Source organism: Syngnathoides biaculeatus, chromosome 15, assembly GCF_019802595.1.
Source record: "Syngnathoides biaculeatus isolate LvHL_M chromosome 15, ASM1980259v1, whole genome shotgun sequence".
In the NCBI taxonomy this organism is placed as follows: domain Eukaryota; kingdom Metazoa; phylum Chordata; class Actinopteri; order Syngnathiformes; family Syngnathidae; genus Syngnathoides; species Syngnathoides biaculeatus.
Genome location: NC_084654.1, coordinates 21,379,597 through 21,396,077, shown reverse-complemented (window position 1 = coordinate 21,396,077; position 16,481 = coordinate 21,379,597). Strand labels below are relative to the sequence as shown.

The 16,481-nt window shown below is 46.7% G+C and overlaps 1 protein-coding gene across 5 annotated transcripts in view; it reads left to right on the top strand.

Annotated features, from left to right (window-relative positions):
- The first annotated feature begins 6,229 nt into the window (after nucleotides 1-6,229).
- smoc1 (SPARC related modular calcium binding 1) overlaps nucleotides 6,230-16,481 on the top strand; it is a 43,327-nt gene continuing 33,075 nt past the window's right edge. For 4 of the 5 annotated variants that reach the window (XM_061843783.1, XM_061843782.1, XM_061843781.1 and 1 more), the window contains exons 1-2: nucleotides 6,230-6,339; nucleotides 7,126-7,529. In XM_061843783.1, coding sequence (XP_061699767.1) covers nucleotides 7,404-7,529 — 126 coding nt within the window. In that variant the 5' untranslated portion in view covers nucleotides 6,230-6,339; nucleotides 7,126-7,403. The remainder of the gene's footprint in view (nucleotides 6,340-7,125; nucleotides 7,530-16,481) is intronic. The other variant, XM_061843780.1, reaches the window with a different exon arrangement.

Sequence of the window (16,481 nt, the reverse complement as noted above, 5' to 3'; positions counted from 1 at the left end):
CATGTGGGCCAATGACTGCGCCGCTTCTGCACGCTTTGAACATGCAGCGAGCATGAAGCGTCCGGGGGGGGGGGGGTGTCAGATTCTTCCTATGAAATCAGACCCGCCCGCAACTACAATCTCTTATTTTTATCGTTTCGTTGAACTATAATAATTTACCTAAGAAGAGATTATTGTTTTAAACGAGGAGTGCGAGATATTCATTGATAGAAATGATCCCGATGGGCAGCAACTGTCATCAACTGAGAGGAAGGAGGGGGGGGTTGGAGTGCACCAGACGGCCACTAGAGGGAAGTAGAATACTGTCTGCTTCAAACGACCAACTGTGCATTTAAAAAAAAAAAAAAGCATATTTTTGGATTTTTGAGGGCAATTTGCTGTCTAAAATGTTTTATATCGATCAATAACTATCACACTGTCAGTCATGCGTTGCTTTCGGGGACAGTCTGAAATCATAACATCGTGCTTGGTCCTTAAAGGTCCACTGTCATGATTTTTAGTACGTTATTAATGAAAACAGGTGTGGCACGGACCCATCCGTTTTTTCATCACAAAACATGATTCAAAACCGGCTTTTTGTAACTCCCGCCAATGAAAATCCTCTCGAGGGATTTGTTTTCAAGAAGAAGCAGGAAGTGACGTACAGGGCGGTAGCGCACTCAGGCGGTCTCGTCTCTTTGTTCCTTCGTGTTAGCCAAAACGGCGGCTCCTTTCATTGTTGAATATTCCACAAACCCTCTGGAAGATGGATTCGCTCTTCATACTTTTCCAAAAGACCCGGTTCGTTGTGAAAAATGGGGCGCTCGATGTCTCGATGTGCCAAAGCCGTGATCGGCGGACGCGGCGCCGGGCCGCGGTGGCTCATCTCCGCCGCGTAGGTGGATCAAACGGGGAGGCGGTTTGGCCGTGCCGTCGTCGTCGCTTGCGGCCGCAGCCGCTGTTGTTTATCTCCACCGCGGAGGTGGATCAGGCGGGGAGGTGGTTTGGCCACAAGCGGTTTGGCCGTCATCCGGATATCATCCAAATATGGTTCGAAAAGATAGGGTCATATTGCCCCGGTCACTTCACTCTTCGAAAAGAGCTTCCGTGTCAGAGGGGGCGTGTTCGTCTCCCACGGCAGGTGGCGAATGTCCCAGCGTGATGTCACGGGCAGAAGATGCAGCCAATACGGCTACCACTTGAATATCGACTGAGACTTCCGCAACTTTGCGAGTGGAGGACGCGCTCTCCGCTCATATTTATTTTTTCATACGGACATTGAAGTGAATAATGTTATATGTATTTTTTTTTACTACAATATCTATTTTAGAACGTTTATAGACATGACACTTGACCTTTAAATGTCTATGTTTTACTTATGAGGGAAATGTAATCATTAATGATTGTCTATCCCAGCCCACCCCACCCCCCCCCCCCGATACACACATTTGCCATTTGTTGGGTGACGACGTCTTTATTCCAAAATAGTACGAGGAGTACCAATTTTATTCAGATTTGGAAGTTATTCGTGACTGTCGACGCGAATAGCGAATTGAATTTTAGAGCCCCGAGCTATCCTTATCCATAAATCCATCCATTGTAATATTATATTATGTAAATCAAACAATAAGCGATCAAATAAATCCACTACGTGCTCTCTAGCGAGGGCTTCATAGCCGCGACGACGGTGACCCACTAAACTTGTGACTAGCACAAGGGAACAGTGCTACTTTCATCGCGTTGTATCAGCAACGGGGGAACGTGGTCCGCCGGCTTGTTAACGGGGGCCGAGCGGGGCCGGGGGGTGGGGGGTGGGGGTAGTCGGGTCAAGTTTTGTGTTGTCGTCGTTGTTTTTCGGAAGCCCGGACCGCAGAGGGTTCACGGAGAGGTGAAGTCAAGGCCTGTCTCAGTGACCAATCGCAACAGTCACGGTGTCCTCGGTCTACAACTGAGATCCCTTCCTAGAGTAGCGACTTCACTCGAATTGCACTGTTAAAGTCAGAATTTACATCAAAATACTTTGTAGAAAAAACAAATACATCGAAATAAACAAGTACTTAGCATGACTGCTGAGAGGTGGATGGAGAACAAGAACGGGGAGGCTGTGCTTAGCTATTGCCAAGGAACCTGGTCCTCAGTCCTCTCCATCTCGACAAGTAGCAAAGAACGCGGTAAAATACGGGATTTAGTCTTTCATAATTGCCACCGCGGTCGACCGACTAAAGCCTCGGTGGTCTCGGTGTCTCTCCTTCCTCCAATCTTTTCAAGATCTTGAGCTTCGTTTCCATGGTACTGGATTTTCTTTTGGCCGCAGTCGCTAAAGGACACGGATTTCTTTTTCGGGGCGATCATGTCTAAAAAGGAGAGCGAAAAATGCGACGAGCGTTAAGCCGGACAAAATGGCGGACGGGGGACAGAGACCGTCTTGACCCGAGGACTCCCTCAAGAAGAGCGAGGTCGGCGCGTTGTAGCGAGATGCGAAACGACGCGCCGACGTGGGGGCCACCTTGATGGGGGCAACGTTCCGGTCGAAGGCGATGCACGTATATTAACATTGAAAAGAAACAACTGGACGATTGCGCCACCAGTTTTTAATTTCTTTTTATTGATTTTGTTTGTGATTTATGTATTTTTTTACTCTTGTCTCCGATTTGGCGGCATAAGGAAGGAAGCGTTACGGTTTCAGTGTCGCCCAGCTGTCGAGGGTTAGCTGCTTCTGATTGGGGCTTATTAAAGCAAATTTCACCTCAATTTCATGTCAATCAGTGAAACTGGGGTCGGGGGCAATGTTTCGAGCCCCCCCCCCACCCCCCTCCTCCCTATTCCTATATCAAGTTTTCAAAATGATAATGAACGTTTGGCAGGAGTGCTACGGCTTCTGTCGTCCATCCTTCTCGGATCCGCGCTCCTTTTGAAACGATACGAACGGATTGTCTCGAGTATGAGCCTTTATCGGCCACTTCAGAAAAATGTTTTTTGAAAATCTTAACTTGTACTTGGTCACGCCCCTCATTTGAAGACAAAACGAGAGCCGCTTGTGTCGGTTTGCGGCTACGGACAGGCCACCAAACGCCGAGTGCAGGTGTTCAGCTTCACAAATGCAGCTTTTAAGCACTGAAAAGGGCCAACCGGTCACCCTTTACACCCCCCCCCTCCCACAACCAAATTCCCTTTCAGCCCCCCTCCCTACTCGACCCACACTCTTTGTCCCTGTAGATGTTTTCTACTTGTTGGCCGTGACGGTTCAGCAGCTTGCGGAAAGCTTCAGCCGAGGGCCTCGTAATTAGAGCTATTGAGACGCTGGAATTGGCACAATTAGGGTCAACGTGAATGATTGGGAGCAGCGGTGGGGGGGGGGGGGCGGGGGCGGTGGTCAGGTCCACGGGGTGGGAGCGACCAGGACAGGAGGGCAAGACAGTTTGAAGATCCTTTAATGAAGGGAAAACAGAAAACCATCTGGATTTTGGGTTGTGGGATGGTAAAGACCAGAATCCTAAATCTAGGATTGCTTCCCTTCTTCTGACCTAACCTCCATCCACGCCACCCAATCCCCACCTGGTGCCGGGAGGATCCAGGAAGGGAGAAAGATTGTAGAGCAAGACAGTTTTAAGATTGGAGTGTAGACAGAAATAACATCTGGGTTCTTGGTTCTAAGAGAGAAGAATCCTTGGTGTGGAGATGTTCCCCCTTCCTCAATCAGAACCATCCACTCAACCAGGGTCCAGAGCGGGTGTCGGAGAGTGTGGAGGTTTTTTTGATTAAACGAAGACGTGAATCTTTAGTATAGAGATGTTCCCCCTTCTCAGTCCACTCTGTCCCACCCATGTTCCACCTGGTGCCAGCAGGACCTAGGGAGGGACCATGCGAGCGGTTGCAAGACAGTTTAAATTATTTTTTGATGAACTCTAGAGAAAAATCAACTGGATTTTGGGTTGCGGGATGGTAAAAACCAGAATCCTAAATCTAGGATTGCTTCCCTTCTTCTGACCTAACCTCCATCCACGCCACCCAATCCCCACCTGGTGCCAGGAGGATCCAGGAAGGGAGAAAGATTGTAGAGCAAGACAGTTTTAAGATTGAAGTGTAGACAGAAATAACATCTGGGTTCTTGGTTCTAAGGGAGAAGAATCCTTGGTGTGGAGATGTTCCCCCTTCCTCAATCAGAACAATCCACTCAACCAGGGTCCAGAGCGGCTGTCGGATAGTGTGGAAGTTTTTTGATTAAATGAAGATGTGAATCTCTCTGTCTCAGTCCACTCTGTGCCACCCAATTTCCACCTGGTGCCAGCAGGATCTAGGGAGGGACCACGCGAGGGGTTGCAAGACAGTTTGAGTTGTGTTTTGATGAACTCTAGAGAGAAAATCATCTGGATTTTTGGTTGTTGGGGAGTAAAGTCAAGAATCCATAGTGCAGGGATGTTCCCTTTCCTCAGGCTGAACCACCACCATGCCAGCTTGTCCTCATACGGGTTTAGCAGGATCTGGGAGGTGAGCAAGAAAGGGAGCTGGACAGCGTGGTGGTCCCTTAATTAAGTAAATACACAAAACCACCTGGTTACTTGTTTGTAGTATTGTAAAGACAAGTCTCCATCATCCAGGGACGCTCCCCCTACTCAGTCCAAACCACCCGGTGCCTCCCATGCCAGCATCGGAGAAACCAGGAAAGGAGTTGCAGGACAGTTTCAAAACCGGGGTTTTTGGTTCACAGTAAAGACAAGAATCCTTGGTTGAGGGATTGCCGTCCTTCCTTAGTTTGAACCCCCACCGTGCCACCCAGTCCCCACCTGGAGCCAGCACAGGGCCCGCTCCCGATCCCGGAGTGCAGAGATGTCGTGGGATTCGAGGACGAGCGTCGGCCAACAAGAGCGTCTGAAGGAATGTTAACGAGATCACCTTAAGCGATCCCCCCCCACTGTCCGCCGCTCGGGCCCCCGCGGGGATTGAAGCTTGCTGGGTGTAAAGCTGTTGTAGGCAAAGCAACACTTGTGGGTAAAAACAAAGTAACAAAGTGCGGCGCGGGAGGGGCGGGTGTGAACTATTGCACCAGCCGGCGTCAGCACACGAGCCTGCACCTGCGCCGCGCTATTCACCGCCGTGTTTACACGCTGTCAGCCGCAATTAAAAGCCCCCGCGGGGTGGACGAGGGCGCGCGACCCTCCGCGGGGCCCCCCGCGCCCGTCCCCGAGCCCTTGTGGATGCACAATTGAGCGTAGCGCTCGGCTGATTGAATTAACAGCTCGGTCTGGGCATGGGACCGCCAGCGAGGTGGGCCCAAGGAGGGGTTTGTTGGTGTTGGGGAAAGGGTCCAAAACGGGGGGTGGATTTGTTGAAAGTGTCCAGCAAAGCTTTCTGTTGGCAAAGCAAAGCTGGAAATGTGAACTGGGGGCAAGCAGAGGTCTCGGTCTTCACAGGACCGGCCCGGTCCGCAGACAGAACTGGATGCCACCTCGCCGTCTGGTCTCGGTTTCCCGACGTTTATTGAGCCGAGACTTTATAATAGAAATATGCCACGACGTAGCGCCAACAACACTTTTATGAGCTATACGTTCTAATTTTAATGTTTTTTTTTTTTTTTTTTTTAAATAAACTCTTTTATATGGAAGCAACGTCGTAATGATAAAACTTTGTGTCATGTTCGGATCTTCACCCAGCCTAGCTACCAAGTCTCTCTCAATTCATTTTTTTATGCAAATGAGCCAAATTATGGCACAGATACATCCTGGGAAATGGCTCACATTTACCCAACTATTTATACAAGCTATTAAAGAGTCATATTTATATAATTTATTTCTTTTAAACTTAAAAAGGGGTCAATTCGACCTGCAATGTAATCGGGGAGGTTGGAGAAAAACAAAAGGAACTGCTAATAAATACAAATGTGCACGTGTGACACTTCAACGGCTCTGCGGTGCATTAAGCCCTCCAAAAAAAGTTCCTAAAGTACCTCTAAAATGCTTTTAAAGCCAAATAAATAAAAATGTTATATATACAGTGTATATATATATATATATATATATATATATATATATATATATATTGTACAGTATACATCCTGTGATTGGCTGGCAAACAGTTCAGGGTGTACCCCGCCTCCTGCCCGTTGACAGCTGGGATAGGCTCCAGCACTCCCTGTGACCCTCGTGAGGATAAGCATCAGTCCAATGCAAATGTAAGATTTCTTTTACTTGTATGGTAAAATAAATGTAAATTTCAATTCTTGCCAAAGGTTTGCCGATATTGACAGCGCAAATGGTGTCGGCCCACTGAAACGCACTTCCTGGATGACGGTAAATACACTAGACGGGTTCGCAGAGCCCTTTGGTGTATTGCAGCGGCGTAGGACAGGATCAGAAATCAAGGGTAACGTGTTTTTCAACTATTCATGTTTGGCAACACAAAAAAAAAATGCTTGCAATATCTCAACTTTAACATTTACGATGCGCGACATTTTTGTAGACATTTTTTTTTTTTTACAAGCATAATTGAAATTGACACTAGATTTGGCTTCGCGGGCCGCATAAAATCACATGGCGCGCCGGATCTGGCCCCCCGGGCCTCGAGTTTGACACCTGTGGCATGGGAACTCTTGCGGCGGTGAGAAAGATTTGTGTTGTGTTTTCACGAAAAAACGGTATATTAGGAAATGGGATAAAATATGAGAAAAATCCTAGCTATCCAAAAATGGAATTATTAGTTTTTCATTGAATTTTTGTATTTGTTGTGAGTTGTTTGCGGTGAAATGTCAATGAACATTATCGCAATAAAGTTTAAGAATCATTAATAATTCAATACCCCCTTTTTTTCCCCCTTTCCAATTTTTTACCTTTTGAGTGATTCAAGCAGTCATATTAATATGTATTCATTTTCAAAATAAAATTAATCATCGTATGCTTTACTATTATTGATTACATTTTATGAATGTTACCCATTTCCTTGAAATTTCCGCAAACAAATGACTTGCTGCATCTAGATATGAAATATTTGGCGTGAGCGCGTGTCTCGTACGCAATTCATAAATTCCATAAATTTGTTGAACTTTGCTCGGAACGGCTGAGACGTATTGTGGGCGTGGCCTCGACGCCAAGCCGCCGCCACCATTGGTCGAACGGTGACGTCAATCAACTCTTTTTTTTTTTTTTTTTTAAGAAGTTGGGCAAAGAAAACCCGGAGACGAGTTGGGAGGAGAGGAAAAAGTCAACCTGTGGATACGAACCCTCAGCACGCGACACGAGAGCTGCGGCGGCCGCGGTCGTCCCACCCGAGGCCGCTAAGTATGTGACGCGACGATTACCCCCCCCCCACACCCCCACCCCCACCCGGTCATCCCACTCCCCTCCCTCCAAGACCACCACCAGCACCGAAAAAAAAAAAAAAGAAAAAGAAAAACCCCGAGGAGAAGGACTTTTCCGAGCCGGCTCGCGACCATGTTGCCTTGGCGAGTCGTCGTCGTGTTTGCGGCGACGAGCTGCTGCTGTCACCTGATGGCGCCTCTGCTTCTGCTCTGCTACCTGCCCCGCGGCCACGCCGCCCACAGCAAGCCGGCCAGCAGGGTGAGTCGCGACATTGACCAAAAAAAAAAAAAAAAATGGAATTTTGATGACTTTCTCTACAGTGAGCCCCGAAAATATTTGGCTACACTGAAGTTGTTTGGGGTGAAATTTTCATTTCTAACCTGCTTAAACTTGTCTTCGATGTCCTATCCAGCCATCCATTTTCTTTGCCGCTTATCCTCACAAGGGTCGCGGGGACGTGCTGGAGGCGGGGTACGCCCCGAACCGGTTGCCAGCCAATCGCGGGGGCAACAACGAGACGAGCGGTCGCACTCGCAATCACACCTCGGTGCAATTTAGAGGGTGCAATTCATGTTGGAGTTGGTGGGAAACCGGAGTGGCGGGGGGGGGCGGGGGGGGGGACATGCAAACTCTGCACGGGCGGGTCTGGGATCGAACGCGGGTCCTCAGCACTGTGAGGCCAACGCTCTCCAGCTCCCCCTAGATGTACTGGTATCTATTCCGTAAGTGGAACTAGTGGGATGCTTGAAGCTTTCTGCTGGTAAAAAGCGTTGGCCTCACAGTTCTGAGGAGCCGGGTTCGATCCCGGTCCCGCCTGTGTGGAGTTTGCATGTTCTCCCGGTCCCTCCGTGGGTTTCCTCCCACATCCCCAAAAACGTGCGACATTAATCAGACACTCTGGTGGGATTGTTTGCCTCGATGTGCCCTGCGATTGGCTGGCAACCGGTTCAGGGTGTAACCCCGCCTCCTGCCCGTTGACGGCCGGCATCGGCTCCAGCACAACCCCCAAAACCCTTGTCAGGATAAGCAGCAAAGAAAATGGATGGACGGATGTTTTTGGGATGTGGGAGGAAACCGGAGTGGCTGGAGAAAACCCGCGCAGGCACGGGGGAGAAATTGGAAACTCCACTCCGGAATTGAACCCGAGACCTCAAAACTGTGTGGCCGAAGCTCTCCAGCTCGCCTTAGATGTACTCGTATGTATTAAATAAGTGGAACTAGTGGGATGCTTGAACCAGTCCAGAGAACTGTTTATGTTTCCACCACATTTGGAAAGGTTCTTGCAAAAAATGTGACCTTGCTACAGTAAAAGAAGACCAAGTTCTGTCCATTGCGGTTCTTGAGGACTAAGTTTAATTTGTTCTCAGACGCTCGTAAGTCAAATAACCGTTCTCCATTGAAATGAATGGGAGTGGAGTTAATCGGTTCCAGCCACCCCCAAAACACCAAAGTTCGCTTGTATGTTTATTATTCTATAGCTTCAGCAATCCTTTGTGTTGAACATAAAAATGATTGAAAATAAAAACAAAACAGAAATGACCAAAGTCAGAAAAATATTTTAAACTGCTGTAAAATATAATCCAAGTAAAGGAAGGAGAAAAAATCCAAGTGCTCTTTCAGTAAGTAACTAGTTTTTTTCTTCTTATTGTACATAGAACTGAACAGCAAAACTTGTAAAAAAATAAATAAATAAATAATTGTAATTTATGGCACTACATTATGTTTTATTTTTATGATACTGGGTTCACGGAGGAGTATGAAACACTCCCTATAAGTTTTGGTGATTCTCAGTGCTTTTGCACAACAATCGAACTGGATGATTTATCAAAATCATTGATAAATCATTTTAATAAAAAAAAAATCCTACTTCCTCCCCTGGAACATGTACAATGGGATGCCTGAAGACTCATGTTGTAGATTATCTTTTTTTTTAAATTAGCTAAAATGTTTATTATTAAATGTATAACCCTGTAGTGCAATATAGTGTGTATTGATTTTTATTTATTTACGTTTTCTGTTGCTATTTAAAAAAATAATAATAATAATAAATTCCACCACATTTGCACATTCAACGCATTACATTGTAGTCGATTTATGTTTTCATACAGATATGTGGGGTGTGAAATATTTAAAAAAACAAAAAAAAAAAACACTTTCCCTGTCAAGGATTAATCATCATTCATTTATTCATGTCAGTCAGGCTATTAATACATCTGTGGTTCTTAAATATGTTTGACTTGGGCCGCTGTCGACCAGGAACATACCCCCCCCCCCCCCCCCAGAATTCAAAACAGTTCACGAGGGTCTTAGCAGCACATTTGTGGAATAATTTGTCAAAATACCACAACCGATCCAGAATTCTTAGCAGCATTTTACAGTGGGGCGGCGCGATGGATCAGCTGGTAAAGCGTTGGCCTCGCAGTTCCGAGGACCCGGGTTCGATCCCGGCCCCGCCTGTGTGGAATTTGCACGTTCTCCCCGTGCCTGCGTGGCTTTTCTCCGGGTGGGCATTCCGCTTTCCTCCCACATCCCCAAAACATGCAACATTAATTGGACACTAAATTGCCCATAGGTGCGATGGGTTGTTTGTTTCGACGTGCTCTGCGATCGGCTGGCGACCAGTTCAGGGTGTACCCCGCCTCCTCCGGCACTCCCGCGACCCTCGTGAGGATAAGTGGCTAAAGAAAATAGGTGGATGGATGTATTTTACAGTGTAATTTTTTTTTTTTTTTTTTTTTTTGCCGTTTCATAAAAGCGAGCCAGGACTCATCCCGGCCCCGCGTACCGCTGGACCAATGGCGAGCCCGGATTTCGTTAGCTCGAGAACCGGTGGGCAGTGTGTAGACTACGTTTGTCGTTTGCCTGCCGTGTACTGATTACTTGAGAATAGAAGAAAAACAGAAAATGGCAACCAAAAAAAAAAAAAAAATCGCAATTTTTAGCTCAACTGTTCAATGATCAAGTTGCCCTTTTGTCAAGTAAAGATTTCTGGGTGAATTCCTCAAAAGTAAAAATTTGCAGACCCCTGACTTAAGAGTACAACCCGTAAGGTTCCCCAAACACTTCATTCCAAGCTCATCTTCAATAATTTCCATCCATCCATTTTCTTTGCCGCTTATCCTCACAAGGGTCGCGGGGAGTGCTGGCAGGAGGCGGGGCTCACCCTGAACCGGTTGCCAGCCAATCGCAGGGCGCATAGAAACAAACAAATGCACCCATAATCACACCTATGGTCAATTTAGAGTGTCCGATTAATGTTGCACGTTTTTGGGATGTGGGGGGAAACCCGAGTGCCCACCCGGAGAAAACCCACACAGGCACGGGGAGAACACGCAAACTCCACACGGGCGGGTCCGGGATCGAACCCGGGTCCTCAGAACTGTGAGGCCAACCCTTTACCAGCTGATCTACCGTGCCGCCGCTTAAATAATTTGATTCAACACACAAAAAAAAAAAAATAATAATTTGAGGTACATGTGTACATGTCTGACGCCATATGAAGTAAAAGCCAATTTATGGTCATATTTTCATGCAAGAATAAGGCCAAAATTTCCAGTGGCACAAATATCATATAATTATCCAGGGATGGGCAATATGGCCTTAAAATAATTAATTTTTTCCACAAACATCTGATTTGAATGAATTTATGACTACTGTGTTGTGCAAAAAAAATAAATAAATAATAATAATCAGCTACAAAACTTATAGTTGCCATCCGCTAATATTCATCGAGGTATTGTTATCCGGTACTGTGTTACTGCATCATTAATATTATTGCAGTAGCAGTACAGAAATGTCTCAATGTGCCTCTGAGTTGTTTGTACCATCTGCGCATTTATTTTATTCCGTGTCTCGCTCTTGCGGATAAATGCTGACTCATTTTGCCGAATAATCATTAATCGTGCTTATTGCGTTGTCTCGGCGATATAATAGTTGCGGTCAGCTGTCATACTTTATCACACGCTCGAGACGTTTCACAACACATGTTTTCATCAAAAAAAAAAAAAAAATAACTGCAAGGGTTTTTTTTTTTTTTTGGACTGCGAAAAAGAGTCGCTCAGGGGCGCACGTAGCGCTTGCGCAACGGCCCCCGGATTTCCCCCCCCCCTCCCCCCCGGGCTTCCAATCATAATAAAAACGATAATACGATAATAATAGTACACGTTGGCTGATTAAGTCGCGGTTGGCGGCGAGTCTGGAGAATGAGTTTGGGGAGCTATTTAAGGTCCACTCGAACGCATCATTTGGCTCTTGGATGAGGCCCAAACAAAAGTGAAAGGCAACACTCCGCTCCTGTGATGCAATCGGTGCCCGGAATTCCCCCCCCCCCCCCCCCCCCCCCCCAGCCGCACCCCGACGCAGACTAACGGGAAGGTTCGGCAAAACCGACGGCTTCGAACTTGCGAGACGCGGGTCGAGCGAGCGATAAAGCGTCGGGGTGACGTTTGATTGGCGAGACGGCAGCAGGTGTGCGGATGCCGGCGCGCCCTGAGGGAAGTTTCGACGGGAAGGGCGGGAACGCCGACCCACTTCCGACCGTTTTTCGTCGCGTTGTCGCCATTTGCCGGCATTAAAAAAAACCAAGATCATGACAAAATCAGTCTGTCTTGGCTCGTGTCGCGTATCCCATTTTTGCTCCCAATAAATGCGGGTGTGGATGGCAAAACCACTTTTTCGGCGCACGTGTATCTCGAATTAGCGAATCGTTCCAACTGTCCCTGAAAACTATAAAACTAATAAATCTCTTATGATGGTGGTACAAGGGTCATCCATCCATCCATCCGTCCATTTTCTGAGCCGCTTGTCCTCACAAGGGTCACGGGAGAGTTGGAGCCAATCGCAGCTGTCAACTTCCAGGAGCCCTGTTAGCGTGACGCTAGCGTGTTACTGCCGTGACTCGGTGATTTTTTTTTTTTTTTTTTTTTTAACCAGCCCTTTTAGCGCGGCAGCGCTAGCGTTAGCGCAGGGAGGCTAGCTTTAGCGTGGCGGCTCTAGCGGTAAACTCTCTGTGTACCATCTTTCTTTGTAAATATGTCGTGTTTCAATGCGGACACTTGCGGCTTTTACACAGCTTCGGCGTATGTATGTACCAAGGGGGCACGAGACCGGTGGAATATATGTGCCAAGGAAGTGACTTTTACCGGCCCTGTTAGCTACCTGCTAGCGTGTTGCTGCTGCGTTACTGGCGTGCCTCAGTGATATTTACCGGTAAGTTTTATTTTAACCGGCCTTGTTATTCTTACCGTTAGTGCTAGGGTGAGCACTAGCCTTAGCGCGGCGCTAGCGCTGGCACTAGCATTAAAGCTAGCGTTAGCATAAAATACTTTTTGTGTACCGTCTTTCTTTGTAAATGTCTTGTGTTTCAATTTGGGCTCTTGCGGCTTTTACACACCTTTGGCGTATGTATGTACCAAATGGTATTTCCTTTACAAATTTACTGGGTGAGGCTTATGATCAGGTGTGCTACGTAGGCCGGGAATTACGGTGTATATGTACTTGAAAAACCCTGGGCAACATAATTTTGGTCAAGTTGGGTCTGACAGCTGTTTGTAACCAGTTTTTGGGTGCAGAATCCAAAACTGATCAGTTTTTCTCTATCTATGTCAAGATTTTTGAAGTATAGATTCCTATTTTCTTTAAAAAAAAATATGAAAAATACTGTACTGAACGAATATGCAGTGACTGTGATTGCGCCATCGCACTCGCAAATCTGCACGTAAAATTTGTTACGAGTAGAAATACGTAGATATTGAAAGACGTCGCATATTTTGTGTCGTCTTGACCAACCTTCCCTCTAAGCTGCGCCACTGCGCAATTGCGCACTCGTCGCACACTCTCGCACACGAAAACCGATCCAGCGCAGTGAACCGCAGCCTGACAGCTTTTTGTTTTTCTGCTCAACCTACTTCTACGCCGCTCCCCTCCGCTCTTAAAGGGGTACACTCATAATTACAACCTGAACACACACCAGCAACTTTATATCCGCGGGCATGACAATGTGAGTGGCTGGACATGTGCTTGCTTTATAAAACTTTTCAAATGTTGACTTGCAATGAAATATGAAACAACGGGTGAATGTTTTAGAAAGCATATGGCATGAATCCTCTTCACTCCTAGTATGCTAGCTTTTCTGTTTGCAGATATTAATAATCGTGAGTGATTGCGACCACCGCGAAGTTGTAGATGAGTCCGGTCGTAATCAGCTGGCAAGCCCGACGACAGCTAATCAGTGGAATTACGCTTATCTGGAGAGAAAACCCCCCCCAAAAAAGGACATTTTATCGGAATAGAAGTAGAGTTCGTCGTCTGGATGGGTGGGAGATGCATGTGTGGGTGAACACGTTCGAAGGATAACCAAACGTAATCGGACCCAAGAACAAAAAAGTCGCAGAGAGCGACTGGAACATTTGCGCCGCACAAGGCTCAAGTAGACTCTGGACTCGTTGGAGCCACAGGGTGGCCCGCACCGACCCTGGCACCATCACAGTCCAAGAGGACCGAATGCAGTTCAGTCCTCATTGACCACCCCCCCCACCCCCAAAAAAACTGATTTATGCATCGATAATGTGATGAAGTCCCGTTTTAAGTGCTGACCTCATCGGCACCTTAGCGTGAATCACTCAAATACGTTTTTTTTTTTCACCCGCACGGCGATACTTTTAGGCGTCTAGAAAAGACGTTTCGGGGGGGATAAAAGCGGCGAGGCGAAGAACGAGCTCCAACGGAAAGACGTACAAATCTTGATGTCTCTGAATTCCGCCAAGCGCCAGCGGATCGTTTAATAATCCCGACGCTCCGAAACGTGCCGACCCGCTTTCTTATTTTTTTTTTTTTTTTTACGAGCCCAAAACCTTTCATTAGGAATGGCGTGCACCACTTTTTTTTTTGGGGGGGGGGGGCTTTTACGGGCCATTGACAGATGTCCTCGGCGGCCAATCGCACATGAGTTCACCCTCGGAAAAATGCCTTTTTCATGCTCAATTGTCTGCCGTTCCAATCAGGGTAATGAAAGCCAGATCCGACATTTGCCCCCCCCCCCCGGATTCTGGAAGCTTCTCCCGGCCCCGCTCGTTTCATGCATGTCACTAATGTATGACTGATGTTTTATGACGAGCATTAGTTATTACCGCTCGCTGTCTTGGGGAAATGAATTAGTTACATATGTATCCCTCTGTGTTACTTTAACGCGCAGGGTGTCAAACTCGAGGCCCGGGGGGCCCAGATCCGGCCCGCCACGTGATTTTATGTGGCCCGCCAAGCCAAATCTAGAGTGTCAATTTCAATTATTCTTTGTACAAAAATGTCAAATTGTCATGCATCATAAATGATAAAGTTGAGATATTGCAAGCATTTTTTTTGGTGTTATCCAAGATAAATTGTTGAAAAAAAACATTACCCCTTGGTTTCTGATTCCAAAAGTAGATCATAAATTGATGCAAATACGAGGAGACGATTAAGTGTTTGTATTGTTTCACAGTCATAACGGAACCTCTGAGGGAAACCGGAACCACGATGTGGCGTGCGAGAAAAATGAATTTGACACCCCTGCTTTAAATTAAAATTTCCACTATACTTACTTTTTTCCCCCCACCTAAAAAAAAAAAAAAAAAATACTCATAGTCCAATTATCAGGTGGTTTAGTTATGAGGGCCGATATTCAGCATTTTGGGACGTATCAGCATCGACCTTTTTACTGTAGAGAGATGCAAACTGGGTCAGACCGTCGTATTCTGGCTACCTTTACAGGCAATAACAAATTCTACAATCATTTCATCGAGTGTTCTTAAAGAGTGACACTCATCCGCACATATATTTATGTTCCATAATTTCTGACGACTTTAACAGTTCTCAAATTGCAAATTAAAGTGGTTTTTTTTTTAGTGTCTTCAAACTAAAACGGCAGACTTCCTGTGTCTATTCAGAGTCTTTGAACTTTTTTTATATTCATGCTAGACCTGCTTACGAATTGTTATGTTGCCAAGTGAAATGAACTTTATTAGTTGTATTTATTTATAAGCTTTTTATTCCCCCCCCCCCACCGGGAACAATGGGCCCAAAAACCCTTTAAAGCCGCCTACTTTCGGAGTATTCTGCAGAACCCGAGTGACTCATGGCTCTATATTGAGCGCGTTAAGTCAAGCAGACCTGTGGGGAAGTCACGTGTATTTCGCTGACTAACACCAACCTTGGAAGCTTTCTTTAAATATTCGACGCAAACCTGCCAGCATCTGCTTTTTAATACTAACCCTCCACAAGACTCGAGGGGTGGGGGGTCCGGTCCGTGGGTGGTGGGACCGTGTGACTAAGCCGCGACGCTCGTGTGGGTCTTAAAAAAAGAAAGAGATTGAATCAATGTTTTTTTTTTTTTTTTTTTTTTATGATTATTATTTTTTTTTTTTTTTTTCAATCCTCGCTTTGGTCGAAGAAGAGCAGCGGCGTCCGTTAAGGCGCTGAGTCAGGCGCGGGGGAGGACGGCTCGGCCGGGGCCCAGACTCTGCGGCTCGTAGGTAATTGGGCTTTCGCTCGCGCCGCGGAGCGCTTTTCCACCTACGAGGCACCCAAGGCGCTTCGCCGACCGAGCGGAGGTTCGCCGTCCTCGGCGGTGGAACCCGCAACCTTTGGGTTGGGAGGTGAGCACTCCGCTGTGCGGGCTCTTACAAGAATGAGGCGAAAACGTCCCACAAAAAAACCCGAACAAATAAAATAAATAGTGTAATAGGAAATGCATCCATCCATCCATTTTCTTAGCCGCTTATCCTCACAAGGGTCGCAGGGAGTGCTGGAGCCTATCCCAGCTGTCAACGGGCAGGAGGCGGGGTACACCCTGAACCGGTTGCCAGCCAATCGCAGGGCACAGTCATAATTGCACCTAGGGGCAATTTAGGGTGTTCAATTAACGCTGCAAACTCCACACAGGCGGGGCCGGCATCGAACCCGGGTCCTCAGAACTGTGAGGCCAACGCTTTACCAGCTGACCCACCGTGCTGCCTAATAGGAAGTTTTTTATTATTATTTTTTTTTTATTTAATTCTGCTGTTTTTCAAATTGGATTGCAAAACGTTTTGACTTTTATTTTGTAGGAGAGCCTTCCACAATAATTTGCCACGTGTTGTGGGATGCTATAATAGTTGCCGGGGGGGGAGTGGGGGGGAGTCTCTTTGAGAAAACCGCTTTACAGTTGCCACAATTTGTAAGCAAACCTAATTTGAT